The following is an 18,178-nucleotide window of genomic DNA, read 5'->3' as shown; positions in this document are numbered from 1 at the left end:
TGATTTTAAAACCATTGCAGGAAAGATAATTATGTTATCAATTTCACTACAGACAGTTTTATTAGGAGAGAAGCAGCACTGAAAACAAACTAAGGAGATAAAGGAATCTGATGGGAAAGAGAAATGTAAAAGCCATATTTACATAGGAAGGGCCTTGAATGTAATCCATTATTGTTTAGCCTTACTTTGGAGGCAAATTGGATAATAGAGCAAATCCTTCAATACAGTAGCGCCATTTCTATGTGGCATCTTAAAGTCAATTGTCTCTGGGTTACAGAGACAGACTGCTATCACATTCACATATATTCTGTGACAACTATGGAAGCAAAGATAAATATCAGGTTGAAAGAGAACGCTTTCCATACTCAGTATTCTAGCTACTGATACTTAGGGAGTTTTAGTTACATGATGCATACAGATAGAGTCCAATAACAAAGTGCAGCGAATCCTTTCACCATAACATAACATAACAAAACAAAACAAAAAGATAAGACGCAGATGAAGAAAGACATAAAGAACACAGTACAAATAAGTGCACTGGCAAAATTATGCCAGACTCGACAAAGGACTATTAGATATACATGAAAACCAGTTTATTTTATACTATGGCTAAAGTTGTATATACTGTGACATCGCAAACCTTCTTATTAACACAGCCAACTGAATTTGAGAGTCTAATTTTACCTTCTAATGAGATGATGCCACATTGACCAGGCAAGGGACAGCAACTGTGCTGCTCCACAAGGACTTCTTGTTTTCATAGGCATTAATGTATTCTTTCACTCTCTTACTTAACCCATTAAACCATTCAGCATTATGCAAAGAGCCAAATTCATCCCTGGAGTAACTCCACTTACTTCAGTGGAGTTATATCAAGGGTTAATCTGGTCGAGTTGTTTAGATGCCGACTGCCTGCTCTGCCCTTCACTTCACTGGCCAAATCCTAGGGCGCTCGCTGAGGGCTGGATCCTGCACGCTGCTGAGCCAAGTGCAGAGAGCCAGAGGGACAGAACTCCATGTCCAGGGGCTGCTCAGCACCTGGGCAGGGAGGCTTGTGCACGGTGTGGAAAAGCGCAGGCAGAGCTCAGTAACATGAGTAAGCTCAGGGCACGCCCTGGAGAGTAAGGGGCTTGTGGGGAACCTGCTGAGCATAGGACAGGAACAGGGCATTCTGCCTGAGGTGTAATCCAATGAAAGCAAACAATGGGCACAGCTGCCGTTTGGAGGATTTTTAATTACTCTCATTGTCTTCCAGTAGTGGCTACTTAGAGCAGACTGAGTATGGCAGGACTAAGGGCCAGCTGCTGTCAGAACTGATTCCAAAGCAGTATCCATCACAGCTGGGCGCTGCCTCTTGCTGGGCACAGTGTCTCTGAGGCTCATCAGCTGACAGTGCCTACTCCCCTCAGCTAATTTCCCCGGCGAAGTGAGCACCGTGAACAGGCTCAGCCAGCTCTCTCACGCCTCACTACCCGGGCCAGCCCTGCAGGCTCAAGCTCTTTCGTCCTTACTCAGGTATAACTCCCATTTAAGTCGATGGCACCCCTGTAGGACTGGGCCCATCGATGCCAGGCCAGAACTTCCAGGGAAACAAAATTCTGACTGGATCACCTGCTCCACACTAGCCAAGAAAACACGCCTACGTTACTTTCTGCTCTTCTCTACCGGATTGCCGATTGCCAGCTGGAGAAGAGTGCCAGTGCTGCTAATTCATTCAAAGACTGGCTTAAACAGGACAGCTTCTCAGAGGCTGGTAACAAGATACAGATTCTTCCTTCTTTAGGTCACTACTTCAACTCTCTAGGACAGTTGTGGCTGGAAGTCAACACTACCGGAGAGCCATTTGGTGGGCTGCTGCTGTATTGGTACCGTACAGGAGTCAGGCAAATCAGTTGGAAAGCTTGCCGTGCTACAGTAGAATCATAGAATCATAGACTATTAGAGTTGGAAGGGACCTCAGGAGGTCATCTAGTCCAACCCCCTGCTCAAAGCAGGACTAACCTCAGCTATATCATCCCAGCCAGGGCTTTGTCAAGCCTCAGCTTAAAAACCTCTAAAGATGGAGATTCCACCACCTCCCTAGGTAACCCATTCCAGTGCTTCACCACCCTCCTAGTGAAAAACGTTTTCCTAATGTCCATAGTACAGTCCAATGAACAGAGGACATCACTTTCCAGGTGTTGTCAACCTGCCATCACTCAGAGCAAAGCTGTAAAATACCATAACATTTAAAAAAGAAGACTCCTGAGAAAACGCCCTTAGCTAGAATGCCAGATGGTCTTCATGGAACAAGTTATGCCATGAACGATGAGTCATGGGAAACTCTGGCTGTACCTCCATCATTTCAGCGCTTATCTATAATACAATGCCACAAGGGCGGGCAGACTAAGATGATTCCTTCTCAGAACACACTTTACACCAGAGAAACAAGGCTATCATTACTATAGAGCTCAATGCAAGGCATAGTCACATCTTCATATGAAAAGCACCTCATGATCTAACTGGATTTTGGAAAGACTGTTCATTAGATTCAGATTCTATGGTTTCCAAGGTGTCGACAAGGGACGTTTGTTAACAAACGCAGGGAAAAAAATTACTTCCTGGCTCATTAACAATATACACAAAGGTTTCCATGGAGGCATCATTTACTAGCAAACTATGCACTTTAAAAAGACCCATTACACTCGTTTTGCACAATTGGCTACACCTAGCTATGCATGTGAGAAGTGAAGTCCATGCTTAAAAGAGGTGCAGAGAAAAGGGAAAGGAGGCAGAAGAGGGATATATCCGCCTGGCATGTGTAGATTTCTTTTAAATATCAATATTTGCAAAGAGCATCAGATGTAACGTGGAGGGTGATTTGTATTCTATTAATACTGATAGATCCTTTACAGTAAAGCCCCAATTTGGTTATCTTTATAATTAAATCTTAGCTCAGATTTTTGGGGGAAAGGGTTCAGACCCCGTTTCCAGCCTCCACCCCCTGCTTAGAAGCAGAGTGTGAGAGGGTGCTGCATTGATAATGTGTATTGCAAAGAAGACAAACAGCATCTCAGCCCCTGCTGGGGAACCATTACATTTTCCATCCTCTGTCTCCTATATGGGTGCAGCACCCTAGGGCTTCTATGATATCTGAGCTCAGTCTACTGAATTATCATGCTCATGTGAACCACGGGATCACTCAATTGGTCTTGATGTCTAGGATGAATTCACTTTGCACTATTGCCATATGAACGTTGCCATATGAGCGGCTGGCAGAGTTTATTCACACATTCCAAGGACAGAAAGGACCATTGGGACCATCTAGTTTGACCTCCAATCATCATCATCAAGCTTCTGTCTCCTCATCTGCTTTCCCATGGCCAGATGGATTTGGAAAGCTTGCCTTTTACACATTTAGTTAGACTAGAACAAATACATTGCCTGCAGCTTTGTGCAGTGTTTCGGTTTATTTAATAATTATTAGTAGTAGTAGTCGCTATTATTTTAATAAAGAAACTCTCAACTAGCAGGAACGCTCCATGAATTCCTGTTAGGGGTTAAGATCATCTCCCAAATATAGCTTACATGTCCCTCAACTACCAACGTTGCACCCCAAGGACCATAGGGTTCCCAAACTGTTTCCTTTCCCTACAATTAGCAAGATCACTAGGATCACATTCTGAAGCCTCAGGAACCTGGAAGAATGATCTGCCAGGAACATGGGCGGTGCTGACAACATTGTGTGCTCTTGTTAGACCTCCAGATCCAGGGTCACAGGGTGGATGATGCACAAATTCACAAATGCTGAGCTAAGGTTATTTTAAAAATCCTGACACAAAAGGTCAAGTTCTGATCTCAATGAAACGGGAGCAAATCCTAAGTGAGTCCACTGACATCAATGGAGTTTTCTTTGCCTATGATAGAACTACATAGATTTAATGGGCATCAGCTTCAGCCTTTGAGAGTCACGTATGTAGAATCTATGGATACAAGGAACCAAGATGTTTCAGAAACAGCAACCCCCACTGGACTCTGGCTACCCGTGATGAGCTAATTTAAGGGGAATGAGGTAGGGAATTCAATAATGAAATCCTGGGCCTGATAAAAGGCCATCAGCTATGTCTACACTGCAGTAACACACCTGCAGCTGGCCCGTGTCCGCTGGCTCCAGCTCACGGGGCTTGGGCTGCAGGTCTCTAAAATTGCAGTGTAAACGATAGCCGGAGCCTGAGCTCTGGGACCCCGCAAGGGAGAGGGAAGGTTCCAAAGCCCAGGCTCCAGCCCAACCCCAAACGCCTACACTGCTATCTTCTGCCCCGCAGCACGAGCCCCACGAGCCTGAGCCAGCTGACCCGGGCCAGCCATGGCTGTTTTATTGCCATGTGGACATACCTCAAAGCTCAGTTCTGGGGAGGTGCTCACAGAGACAGGGTCTCTCTTAATGGAGAGGAGCTCCCCGAGTCCACAGACCGCAGGGATGGGGTGGGGCCAGGGAGTGGAGGGGAAGGGCTGTGCAAACCCTGAGCCAAGGTTTGAGAGGATTTCATGTCAAGTTTATTTGTGCTTAATAAAGTATAATCCCAGCGGGGGAATTTTGTCTTACACTCTTTTGGACTCTGTGGAGTCCTTAAGGGGTCCTGAGAGAAAAGAAACTCAAGCAGGGAGTGTCTGCGGCACTACTTTAGATCAGGGGATGCGGAGGGCACTACAGGGCAGGCGTGCCCTGGGACAGCATTGAACTATAACTTTCAGTGGAGGTTACCTAGCAACAAGGTATCTATCCCTCTCTGTATTTAGGTACTTACATGGCTCCCATCTCCACTGCATCAGAGTGCCATGCAAGTATTTTAAAATAGAAATAATCTCAGTTTTTTTAATTTCCCAGCCTGAAAGGGAAATGGCTTGATTTTCTTATAGTTAGCGGTGGTGTTTATTTTGTTTGGCAAGAAGCTCTCTTGTGTGTCTAAATAGGTGAAGAAATTTTTGACAGGAAAGCTAAGTCAGGGACATGATCTATGCACATTGAAAACTGGGCCATACTTTGGCGCTAGACCGAATGCAGTCTGCAACTCCTAGAAACTGGCAGTTAAAGGGGTGTTGGCATTCATCTACTTAGATGTTTGAAGGTCAAGTTTCCACACATTCAGGCAGCTCAAAATTCAGGTGCATCTTTGGTCATGCCTGCAGCTGAGACCAATTTCATGCTTCAAGATGTGAAGCTAATTGAAAAATCTGAAGATTTGGCTCCTTATCACAACACCACCACTGAAAACGTAGTGTCCCGATCATGTGATTTATTTTTTTGCAATTCAAATACACATCACAATCATTGCTCTAATATGTCCAGAGGTACTGAAGGCAGAATGCCTGCTTCATTAACTGTGATTGCTATAAGGCAGGGACAAGTCTGAAGATGGTTTTCAGTCAGGTTTTGCTTTCCAAAACTTAAACACAGGTCCTGTATATCAACCTTTATTTCAATCACGGATGGGCCAAATGGAAATGGATGCAGTAGTTTTTACAAAACTTCGTGACATGGTGGTTTTGTTTTGCAAAATATCGAGGGTGCAGACCCATTTTTCAGAACCCATGTGGTTCAGATAAATGGTTCTGGTTTTGACACATACCTATTTACAAGCTTTATTTTTAGATGAAGGGCCATATCCATTATCAGCATAAGTAAGCACAACTCTCTTAATGTTAATGCATTGCTCCTGCTTACACCAGCAGGGTATTTGGCTCAATACCCTGCTTTCTGGTTGAACATGCTAAGCACATTTTCACTCAACTAGAACAACATCAAGTAAAGCCTCATCAGTGAATATGCCCCACACAGAAAAAAAGGTCTCTACCTCATTCAAGAGTCCTACTATCCAGAGTGTAGAGTACAACACATGCAAAGTAAGGCATCTCTAAGATGCAGGATAGTGACAGGTTACACTACTTCACAATTATGCTTGACTAGCCATTAGTGATATGTATTCTGTGTCACAAAATGGTGCCTAAAACCATCATCGACAGCATCCATCACCGACAGCAACAGTTTACAGACGTGAACGACCACATTTCTTGGATTCTAAGAACCTTCTTTTCTCTTTATGATAAAGTCTCTTTCTGCAAAACACAGATTAAAGAGTATAACCCAGCAAGTTTCAGCATTGCTCTGGACTGAGGAGAACAGGTATCTTTACAGCCTCAACAATGTCATCCACAAGAGTGTACCACATTGCACTTGGAGGTATTAATCTCTCTAGGGTTTAAAGGTCCCTTTTTGCTTGCCTATGTACTTGGCAGGCAATGATCCTATGACTACACTTGAAATTAACCGCTGGAAACCGGTGTCCACGTCAAATTACATCTTTCCTTTAGTAAGACACACATGACAATTAACATGAGCGTTCACAGATATATGCAGCATGGTGAGGTGAACATAACATTCTTTAATGGCTGCTGCGTTTGTTTGCACAGAACCAATCCATGGTTCGTGTGCAATAATTAACCAGCTGACAGCACTGAGGGATGTCTATCAAGTGCACAAAAGGCTAAGATAACAAAAATGCAATGCATTTCTACTGCACTTTGTATATAGATGCACACCGCCTAGACAATATGTTTGATGCACCAAAATAAAATAAAAAATTCTCCACTAGCTACTGATGCACTATCTTTTAGTTATAAGAATATTGAAAGAGATTGGAATTTATTTGTAGTATCCACAGCTGCTATGCATATAGCATCTTTTAAGCCAAAGCACTTTACAAACTACAGCCAACATTTTCAGAAGTTTTGACTGACTTTCAAATGCAGCACCCAAAAATGCATCTAATGGAAGTTAGGAGCCTAAATATCTTCGTGGGTCTGGGCCCTAGTGTTTTAGTTTGTCAAGTTCTCAAAGTAAGCTTCAGGAGTCACTTTTGCTCACACTCGAAAAATACCTTGTAAATGTTTATGATCAGTGTCATCATGGCACTGTCTATTTCTTTTGCAATATTTCAAATGTCCCACTGTACAGCTGGAAGCGTCGCTTGTAGCATTTCAATTTTGGGATGGCATCTATTGCTTTTCAGATAATTGTGCTTATGACTGTCCAAGCTAATTCTATGTCATCAGGGACAGCACCAAGTGTGTCTAATTTGTTTTTCCACTGTGACAGACTACTTATTAGCAAGTACTGAATTTTCACAGATGTGCTGTGCTTTACGTAACGTGAGGGGCATACTTTTATGTTAAAATAGAGGCATAATTGCCATTTTAGCAACAAAGAGATGCTGTTCGATATTTGCCAGGGCTTATGCACCTCTGTAGCGCCAGTATGATCGTATACTACAATTCCGACCAATATATGGTGCAGTCCCTTGCTTGTCCACCCATCATTGGATATCCAGGTTTCTGACAGATATCTAAGAGCCTGAACCAACTACCAGTGATGGTAATGTTGTGAGAAGCACAAAAGGAGAGCAATCCCAAAGAGTTGTCATTTACTGTTCCAGAGCAAAATGACCAAAGAATACTTCTGAAGCCATTTCTAGGACAACTTGGTGCGGCATTCATATCTACGAGTACAGTAAGTTTGTCGTGCAGTGGAACAGATTGCATCACTGCTGCTAGCCGCTGATAAAATTCATCTTCATTAGCATCTGTGGCTTCCTCAGTGGGAGCATATGCCTCAACCTGCCATAAACCATCAGTCAGAAATAGGGTGCTACAATGCAAGTCAACCCACCATAGTACACTAAAAACCATGCAGTTTAAATAAACGTACTCAAGAAAAACACATGCAAAAGTCCACAGCTGCATGGGTGGTGAGAAGGGCTAGCCACCTCAAGTATGTACCTAGGGTTTCAGATGGGATTGTACTGGGGGGGCTACCTTGTCCTGCCACCCATGCAGCCACAGCTCTGCTGCTAATTTTAGCATGCTAGCTCAATCAAAGCTAGCATAGGTATGTCTATTTCACCTTCCAGCACCAGGGTAGGTACATCCTAAGTCAAATAGTGTGTCACTTCTGAATTAGCACCAACTACATAGATCTTCATCACTCTTCATAACAGGCCAGGTTTTTATACCCCTTGCTAGCACTGAGTAGGACAATAGAAAGGCAGCATAGTCTTATGTATAGGGCACGAGACCAGGTTCTAATGCTGGTTCCGTAATTGACCTGTGGTGTGACCTTGGGCAAGTCAGTTCACCCTCTGTACCTCTGCGTCCCCTACTAACCTTTGTCTGTCTCATCTATATAGACTGTAAGCTCCCCAGGGCAGATGCCATCTCTCACCATGGGTTCATATAGCACAATGGGATTCTGATCTTGGCTGGAATCTCTAGGCATTACTGCAGTATAAGTAGTATCAAGAGTAATAGGGCTACTCAGAGTGAAATACTACTCAACATGACAAGGTTGTCAGAATGTGGCCCTATCGATTTTGCAGAGTACTATGTTTTGATGATCTAGTAGATAGTCACAGGTCAGTGATTTCAACAATGACTATTTTGTGCCCTCTGGTACAAACAACCCTGTGATACGATCATTTCAAATCATATCAGTTAAATCTGACTGCTGTGTAACAACATATTACAGTTTATATTTATGAACCAGTTAGCTTCTGAGGGACACATTTAAAAAAATATTTATCCATAATATAAGGTCAGGCATCCAACCATCTCAAGCCAACTTTGTCTGCGCTAATGTATTGTGCTGTATTTCATTCCTTGTTCCTGATCACAGAAAGCTGTATTCTGGACGTAAGGAGTATTTCACTCCTGCAGAAAGAGATCACCTGATTGAAGATTCCAGGAACAAATTAATCATTACACATGAAAGGGAACATTCAAGATGGCATGCATGTAAAGCCGTGATTAAATATAGCCTTTTCACTGAGGAAATTTCTGTGCAAGAAGGGCAAGATTTAAAATAAAGACAAGAGTCCTGTAGCACCTTAAAGACTAATAAATTTCTGTGGGCATCTGACAAAGTGGGTTGCAGTCCACAAAAGCTTATGCCTGCAGAAATTTGTTAGTCTTTAAGGTGCTACAGGACTCGCATTGTTTTTGCTGTATACAGACTAACACAGCTACCCCTCTGGAAGACTTAAAATGCTGATCAACATCACTTTTGTTATGAAATGTTTGGAAACAAGCTACTGGATTGAATTTCAGCTTTTTTCACTGATGTGACATCTGTTTCTGCCATGTAAGAAATACAAAGCTGCACAATAATATTTTCTTTCGGGTGCAGATTCTCTTTTTAATGGCTGGCAAACATTGTTGGAACATTACAAAAAAGAAAATAAATCCTTTCCTCGTTTTCTTCAACTCATGGAAGCATAAACTCTGCTCATGGCCTTTGCTTGGCTGCAAGATTGGGGCACCTCAAATGTCACCATCTCTAAAGGTTGCAGAAGAGGCCGCCTATAGTGGCAGCACCTGTGAGCCCTCAACTCTAAGGAGTGTAGGGACTGCGCCTTCTTTCTCCTCCTGGAGACCATAAAGCCAAAAGGGGGAAAGATCGGTGAAGAGCAGATTGAGTCAAGCCCATGGAGGAAGCAATCAATGGCATCCCAATGGCTGGGGCAGAAAGCACCCCCTATGGAATGGTGCTGGGAGAGATTGTGCCTGCCTGAGATGTGCTCCTCTGGGGACAGTTTGGCTCCACACTGCCCTCTACACAGCAGTGGCATGAATGCTACCATCTAGCCCAGTATAACATCTGGGACTGAATCCCATTTTTTATTTGCATTATAATTTTTAGCAGAGGTGTTGTCACCATTCACAAAGTCAATGTAACATACAGAAGTTCCCATGCTTGGGGTTGAATTCTGATCTTGGATACCCCAGTGAAACTGCACTAGTGCAAATGAGAGCAGAATTTGGCCTTTATGCTTCTGAGCATGGCATTAAAAAGTGGAAAGGAACGTGTAAAAACATTAAAAACAACATCTGGTGGGGGGAGTGTATTTTTAAATTTGGTATTTTCTCCTCTGGGTAATTAAAGCATGTATTAAAATATAACCAGCAGAAAGGATCTTTATACAACTGTTCTTTTCTACAACTTGTTTGCCCACAGAAATATCATGCAAACCCATACTACCGAGGCCAATTGGGAGAGTGGCCTGCTCAGTGGATTAATAATGAGCGATGAAGCCTTTCACATCTAGGTTACTAATTCAAATCTGACTGAGGTCAGCAGAGACCAAAATTCCCACCATCCACTGGCTGTTCAGTGCCCACATGAGATGAGTCAGTGGTATCTGCTCAATTCTTAGGGAACAGATGTCCATACCACAAAGGTCATGTCTACACTGCGGAGTGAAGTCGATTTATTTTAAATCGACCTTCATCCGCCAAATTTTAGAAGTTGCAGGAGCATGATCACACCACGCTCATAGCATTGGGGTCTGCGTCCCCACTAGCTGTGCTTGGGTCGACAATCAAAGTAGTGCACCATGGGTAGCTAACCCACGGTGCAACTAGCCACAGAGGCTTTTGGGAAGGTTTTCGTTCTCCCATGATGCAATGACCTCCTCCCCCACCCTTCTTGTCCCAAACAAACAGATGAACATCTTTTTGCACCATTTTTCTAAACCCTTCAGTCTCTGCCACGCATAAGCCATTGCCAGAGAGGTATGGAGCCCGCTCAGCTCTGCATTATCATTATGAGTGTCACAAACACTTCACATCTTATCTTGCAGTATTTTCCAGGGCGAGACAGGGGCCACAGATGCCCTGCTACAAGCCACAGAACGAAACAATTCCCGTTTGCTGCAGGTTATCAGGCACCATCTGCAGTCAGTGGGGTGCTGCTTCTGGTCCCAGGAAACAAGCACTGACTGGTGGGATTGCATCGTTATGAAGGTGTGGGATGATGATCAGTGGCTGCAGAACTTTCGTATGCAAAAGACACTTTCTTTGAACCCTCTTAGAGCTTTCCCCAGCCCTGAAATACAAGAACACTCACTTGAGACCTGCTCTGACAGTGGAGAAGCGAGTGGCCACCATTCTGTGGAAGCTAGCAACACCAGACTGCTACTGGTCAGTTAGGAATCAATTTGGAGTAGGTAAATCCACTGTGGGAGCTGCTGTGATGCAAATATGCCAGGCCATTAACAGACTTCTGCTAAGAAGGTTAGTCACCTTGGGAAACATGCAGGACATAGTGGATGGGTTTTCCGCAATGGGATTCCCAAACTGTGGGGAGGGGCGATATCTTAGCACTGGACTATCTAGCCACAGAGTACATTAATCAAAAGGGATACTTCTCAATGGTGTTGCAGGCCGTTGTGGATCACAAGGGATGCTTCACCGACATCAATGAGGGGTGGTCTGGAAAGGTGCATGACGCATGCATCTTTAGGAACTCAGGTCTATTCAAAAAGATGCAAGCAAGGACTTTCTTCTCTGACCAAAAAATAAATATTGGCGAAGTTGAAATGCCAATAGTGATCCTTGGAGACCCTGCGTACCCATTGCTCCTCTGGCTGATGAAGCCATACACCGGGTACCTGGACAGCAAGAAGGAGAGGTTCAATAATAAGCTCATCAAGTGCAGAATGGTTGTGGAAGGTGCATTTGGACAGTTAGAGGCACGCTGGCGCAGTTTACTAACTAGGCTAGACCTCAGTGACAAAAACATCCCAGCAATTATTTCTGCCTGCTGTGTGCTCCATAATGTCTGTGAGACAAATGGGGAGAAGTTCCCATTGGGTTGGGTCGTGGAGGCAGATAGGTTGGCTGCCAATTTTGGGCAGCCAGACAGCAGTGCAACGCTGAGAGCCAACCATGGAGCACTGCGCCTCTGGGAAGCCTTGAAAAATCAGTTTTGCCGTGAGACCTAATGTTTCTGAAAAATCTGTCTTTTGTCTTCCCTTCCCATCCCCCAGCACTACAGCACTGTGCTAGGTGCCCTAGCGCTAATCCCCATGGTCTCAACAAAGAAAGAGTAATGATCTTTAAAGCAGTATATTTTTATTATTGGTCATTAATAGTAGAAGGAAAGGAAGTTATTTCAACACTTTGCATGCATTGTAATGGGGCTGTGAGGGGACACAGAGCAAAATTTCACTGTGCAAACAGCAAACTACATATTCCCATTTCTTAAAGAGGCTGGGACGCCTCTTTCTGCTCCCCTCACCCGGCATGGAGTGAAGCACATACTGCACCCTGCTCAACCTCCTCCTAGGTCGCTTGGGGGTGGGGACTAGGAAAGAGTGTGTGAGTTGAGAGTTTTGCAGGGGCTGCAGAGGGAGTCTATCCTGCCAGTGCTCTTCTGGAAACTCAACCAAACGCCTCAACATGTCCAACTGATCCCTCATTATGCGCAGCATCTCATCCTGCGTTGCATGCTCACGTTCTTGGGCTGTCTTCCTGTTCTCCAGGTCCATGTTCATTTTCTCTGATAATGAAATCCTCCAGGCTCTTAGCTCTGTGTCAGCAGCTGTGGAGGCATTCGTTATCTTGGTGAACATGTCATCCCAAGTTGTTTTTTTTTGCCTTCTAATATGCGACAAGCGATCAATGGGAGTAGTAGATGCTGAGCTGAAGGCCGTGCTGTCCACTGAAAGGCAAGCAAAGCACAAGGTATCCATTGTTAGCTGGCCCCATGGATGGAAAGCAATGTTACAATGTACAAATAACTCCCCTTTATATTCCCAAGGGAACAGCAGACCCGCATACCAATCTCTACCTATTGCAGAGGTCGTAGTACCATTCTAACCATGGTAAGTAAGGGGCTGGTACATCCATTTCAGAGAAATCCCCATAGTGCATGCTGCATAAGTCCATAGTTCCCCAACCAGCAGGATTGTGTGCCCCCAACCCTCCCAAAACTTGGTGTTTCAAAAAGGCGGTACAGAGGGGGGGGGTGGGGGAGGGGAGGATTCCCCCCAGCAATACCATATGTGAGCACCCATCTCGCAACCTCTAAGACCCATCACAGTCACAAGCTGTCTTGTAACTTGCGGTTTACGTACCCCAAAAAACCTCCCATGGCAGAGGGAAAAAAACCCGAGTGTATGGAGCGGGTATTGCAAATTTGCACCATCTTTCCTAGGTGACCATGAGTGATATCATTCTCCTGGGGTAACAGAGGTGGAAAGGGAGGATTTACTGCAAGCATCTGGGTACAGGTCTGGCCCTTATGCTGCTATGCTGTGTTCCGCGATGATGCCTGCACAATTAATAAGAGAGTGGTGGGGGAAAGTGTCCTATCACAATGGAAGAAATAAGGCTGCTCTCCCCAGAAACCTTCTGCAAAGGATCACAGAGAACCTAAATGAAAGTTTCCTGGAGATATCCATGGAGGATTCTCAGAGCATCACTGTGCACATAAACATTCTTTTCTGGGAAGAACCCCTTGTTTAGGTGAATTAACAACAAGGAAGCCCATCACCACCACCACACATTTTTTTCCCCACTATGACAAGAAGTTGGACTGGGGAGATAACCACAGAAATGAGATTTGCAGTACATACTCACCAGATGTGCCTTCCCCGGCATTTCGGTCGCTCACGCAGTCCTGCATCCAGCTGGGCTGTTCTGGGGTTACAAACAGCTCCTGGCTTTCAGGGAGAATGGATTCCCCAGTTGCCTGGCCCGTTCTCCTCCTCATCATCCACAGAGTCCTCCTCGTTCATCCTGGATTCCCCTGAGGAATCTATTCTGCGTGGCAGTACAGTGGTGGAGTCACTGCCGAGAATCGCATGGAACTCCTCATAAAAGCGGCATGTCTTTGGTGATGAGACTGCTCACCTCTCGAGTTTTCTGATTCACCTGCCTCAGCTCTTTGATTTTAACACAGCACTGCTGCACGTCCCTCCTGTGCCCCTTTTCCAACATGCTGCGCAATATCTTTTCGTAAATATCTCAATTCCTTTTGTTGGCTTGGAGCTGAGCCAGAACAGACTCTTCACCCCACAGACCGATGAGATCCAAGACCTCAGGTCAGCTCCAGGCTGGAGGGCGTTTGGGGCGTGCAGTCACCATGATCAGTTCTGCCGGCAAGCTCTCTCCACGCTGACAAAACAGGAAATGGGACTTCAAAATTTCCCAGGGCTTGATGGGAGGGGCTGTTTCCTGTGTGCATAGCCGCAGTGCAGCAGAGTGCGAACATGCAGAGCGGTCACAGCAGAGCATTGTGGGATAACTCATGGAGGCCAATAACATCGAATTATGCTGCGCTCCGCCAACACTGCTGCTCATTCAACCCAAACAATTCAATTTCAGTGCTACGCCATTTGCGGAGGTGGTTTTATTAAGTTGAATTTTCCTGTGATTTAAATCAACAGAGCTGACCAACCAGTGAAGACGCATACATTATGTGGTTGATGGAAACCGCATTCCAGCGACCTACCTTCAAAGTGTAGACCAGGCCAAAATCACCACAACAGGCACCTTTGGGTATGTGTACATTGCAATGAAACACTGGCAGCTGACCAGGTCAGTTGATTTGGGCTTATGGGGCTATAAAATTGCAGTGTAGACATTCGGGCTTGGGCTGGTTTCTTGTAGAGTCACAGGGCCTGGGCTGGAGCCCAAACATCTACACTACAATTTTACATCCCCACAGCCCAAGCCCGAGGCAGTTGACACAAGCCAGGGGGGCAGGAGTTTTACTGAAGTCTAGACATACCTTTGCTGGCAGTCTAAGCCAATAAGCCAAGGATTGAAGGGGCATAAAATCCAAAACTACGCTCTTCGTTCCTTTTGTTACCATAAAAAAACCCATAAAAGCAGATGCTCCAGTCTGGGTTAAGAGATGCTGAAAGGTAGCACATGGAAGCCCACACTGCACTACTTGTGCTGCACTTACTGTGCAACTACTGAGAAGGCTGCAGTTTCCGAGGGTGTGTCTGCACTTGGAAACTTCTTAAATGCTTTTCTGCAATAATGCATCTTCACCAGTGCTATCAACCATGTAAATCACGGCATAGGCCAGGAGCAGTCATTTCTACCACTATGTTATCTAGCCCTGCTCTGAGAAACTTTTCTACATGTCAATTTCCATTGCATGTTTCCATAACTGAAGAAAATACCAAATTTAAGAATGCAAAAAACCCCATCAAAATGTCACTCTGGACATTTATCATCAATCTCTTTTCTTCATACTGCTATTTCCACTTCTTAATGTCACTACAAGGTTCCAACCTGTATCCAAACATTCCTATGTTCATGTGACTATTCAGATCTGGGGTTTTGCTTCAGGCCCATCATTATTTTTCAGAGTGTTACAAATCCAGAGAGTCAACAATAAATCTCAGCAATTACTTTGAAAACTCAGCTCCTAATAGTGTCCCTTTAAAAACACAGGCATGAACAAACCAATGTATATAACAGTAATATAATGGGCTAGCACAAGGCATGTGCAGAATCCTCAAAGTAAGTTATGTAGTGTCCTAAAGTGAGTATTGTTTTCAGATTTAGGTTGATCATCCTTCTACCTGTCTCTAATTCCTCTGACTTCCTCATTAAGCACTTTAGCACCCAGCCAGTTCAATTAGCGGGCCTCTCTCCTCAGTGGAAGTGCTTTCCCATGAGCAACAATTAAGAATGGAACTGACAAGGTGAATTCCTAGACAGTTCCATGCTGACAACACCAGGAAAGCTTCTGTGCAGGAGTGTGATGCTAAATAATTAAGCTCCTCTAGCAATGCCAGAGCTAGTTGTTCCATAAATGATAGCTTGGTGAGAAAGAGAATGACCCTGTAGGCTAAAGTGCATGCGTGGGACAGCTAATTTGTTCACCTCTGAGACAGCCAAGATAGGATCAAATCAATAACAAGAATGCTTTTACCTGTAAATACTAAGCTGGCATTTTCCAGTTCTTCTTGTGGAACCTTGAAACTGAAGGACTCGTTGTAGAAGGGATCTATTGTACCCTTCATGCAAGAGGTTTTCTTGGTCTTCGCTAATTTTAATCCATGAACCAGCTGAATTTTCACAAAGGGATCTGAGAGAAACACAAACACAATTCCAGCTTTACAGTTGCAGCCAGTCAATGTTCCTGTCTCAGAAAGGTCCTGCACAGTTGGAACCATATTGTGGAGGTGTACCATGCAGGAAAAATAGCACTTGGGAGGGATCTGGACTCTTAACAGGTCAAGGTACCAGGTGACTTGCAGTGGAGATGTCCAAGTCTCAGGCAGTGGAAGTCAGAATGTTTCTGTTGACTCTGCATGGTGCACAACGAATGACGGCCTTGACAGAAGCCAGGTATATTGTTCTCACTGACAGATCTCAGTATTCTAATAGCAGCAGCAGCTGGAGTAGGGAGTCAGGGAAATATATCACAAAGGGGGAGGAGGGAAATCACCAGCTGCTGAAATAGACCCTTTCCACACTTAGATAAAGCAAGTGAGGGGTGAGTGGACTTTGTCAAAAATCACACAGCAGAAAAGTTTTGCAGAATTAAACTGCCTTTATATTTAACACTCACACAGCACTTTGTGTTTGCAAAGCACACCACAAAGATTGAGAAATAATCCTAAACCACAAAAGCAGAGGAAGGGATAGCATTTGGAAGCTCCTGGTTCCCAATCCTTTGCTCCGGCCAGTAGTCTTGGACTCTCAATGTTTGATTTATATATTTTTTAAAAACCCACAAATATTAGAGCTTTTCAAAGCCATGCATTAATTTTAATGGAAACTGAGTGTTCAAATCACTTACGTGACATCCAAAATAGCAGCCTAGGTATATAAGACAATTTTAGCACACACAAACATGCACATCAGTGATCTGAGAAATACACTGCCTTTACCTGATCCTTGGCTCATATCTGTCTGAAGAAGTTGTTTTGCTCTAATAATGTCTACATTCAGTCTTCCTGCACTGGGTAGGTAATTTAGTGATAGCAGCAGCTCCCCCAACTCAACTTCATTCTACAGGGAAAAGGAAATGTGAGAATATGTAACTGCAAAGTCAGATAGAGAGACAATTACAATTAAACCTACAAAAACAGATCCCCTAATTGATTGCAATGGCTGAAAAACATTTTCATCATCTTCAAGAACCATTTGAGGCCTTGCACTGAATAAGGGAAAAAAATAAAAATGCTATCTCCTGCTAGTAGGTTTGCTTCAGTGCATTATACTTCAATCACTGAATGTTGTTCAATTTTAAAACTGCCATCTGTAGTGAGCTTGTGACAGAGTGCTGGGAACCAATGCCTACTGAATTCTATCTGATAGCCCTCCCCCAGCCTAAGGGGAGGAGCTACTAGACCCAGGATTCAAATGAAAGTGAGGGACAACAAATGATAAAACGGGAATGGGCGTGAGGGTTATAGGTTCAAAATCAGAGATCCAGACAGGAACACCAAGCATGGAACCCTGAACAGCATCCACTGCTCCTTGAAGGTGTCTAGGCAACCAGTGGATGCGGCCCAAAGGAACTCTGCCCGGATGCATGAGCCAAGGGAGGAATGGAAATAGGCTCCACAGTTGCAGAGCACTTCCCCTCCAGCATCCTCCTCCTGAGGCTAGAGACGGCCACCTTGGCCAGCGCCAGTAGGAGGTTGATGAGGAGGTCTCGTGATTTTGTGGAGCCATGGATAGGGTGTGTGTATATCAGGAGGTGCGGGAAAAAGTGCAGCCAGAACCTAAGAAGGTGGTTCTGGAAGAGCCGAAAAAGAGGCCACAACTTGGCACACTCCAGATAGACGTATGCCAGGGTCTTCCTGGTGCCACAGAAGAGGCAGGTATTGGGGAGGGAGGTGAACCATGCCAGGTATGCCTGTACTCATGGCTCCAGGGAGGAGCAGCCAGCTGATATCCCCAGCATGTCATGGGACCAAGGTGGAATACAGGCTGGCCCACCGGGGCTCCTCACCCTCCACAGGTGGAAGGAGATCCCACCACTTAGTGTCAGAGCAGGACACAAGGGTGAGGAAATGGAATGTGTGCAGCTGCTGTCGAGGTGCAGTTCTGAGATGAGCCAGCTGCAAGTCACAGCAGCCCCAGGAGGATCGGGAGAGGGAAATATGAAAACCGCCTCCCAGGGACTGTCAGGTGAAAAGGAAAACGAGACAACTCCAGGGGTGGTGGCAACAATATAGGAAGCGGAGGGAAAGGGGTGGGAGTGGCAGGGAAGGAGGGCGCTGACAAGGGAGGGTCACAGGGGCCTTATTCGGGGTGGAGGCCTGGCTCCTCTGGCTGCACTGGGTAAGGGGGGGGGGGAAGGACTATAATAGCATTGGGGGGCAACAAA

The 18,178-nt window shown here is 44.9% G+C and overlaps 1 protein-coding gene across 2 annotated transcripts in view; it reads right to left on the bottom strand.

Moving 5' to 3' along the window:
* SYT17 (synaptotagmin 17) overlaps positions 1-18,178 on the bottom strand; it is a 71,847-nt gene that overhangs the window by 19,192 nt on the left and 34,477 nt on the right. The window contains exons 6-8 of one of the 2 annotated variants that reach the window (XM_067551499.1): positions 16,731-16,851; positions 15,767-15,922; positions 9,321-9,456 (exon numbers count right to left, since the gene is read on the bottom strand). In XM_067551499.1, coding sequence (XP_067407600.1) covers positions 9,422-9,456; positions 15,767-15,922; positions 16,731-16,851 — 312 coding nt within the window. In that variant the 3' untranslated portion in view covers positions 9,321-9,421. Of the gene's footprint in view, positions 1-9,320; positions 9,457-15,766; positions 15,923-16,730; positions 16,852-18,178 lie in introns of those variants that run through there. The other variant, XM_067551498.1, reaches the window with a different exon arrangement.

The sequence above is a fragment of the Emydura macquarii genome, unplaced genomic scaffold (assembly GCF_026122565.2).
Source record: "Emydura macquarii macquarii isolate MOO-44397 ecotype Brisbane River unplaced genomic scaffold, CSIRO-AGI_Emac_v2 contig_1348, whole genome shotgun sequence".
Taxonomy (NCBI): domain Eukaryota; kingdom Metazoa; phylum Chordata; order Testudines; family Chelidae; genus Emydura; species Emydura macquarii.
Note: the sequence above shows the minus strand (reverse complement) of the source record. Positions and strands in the feature narration are given on the sequence as shown.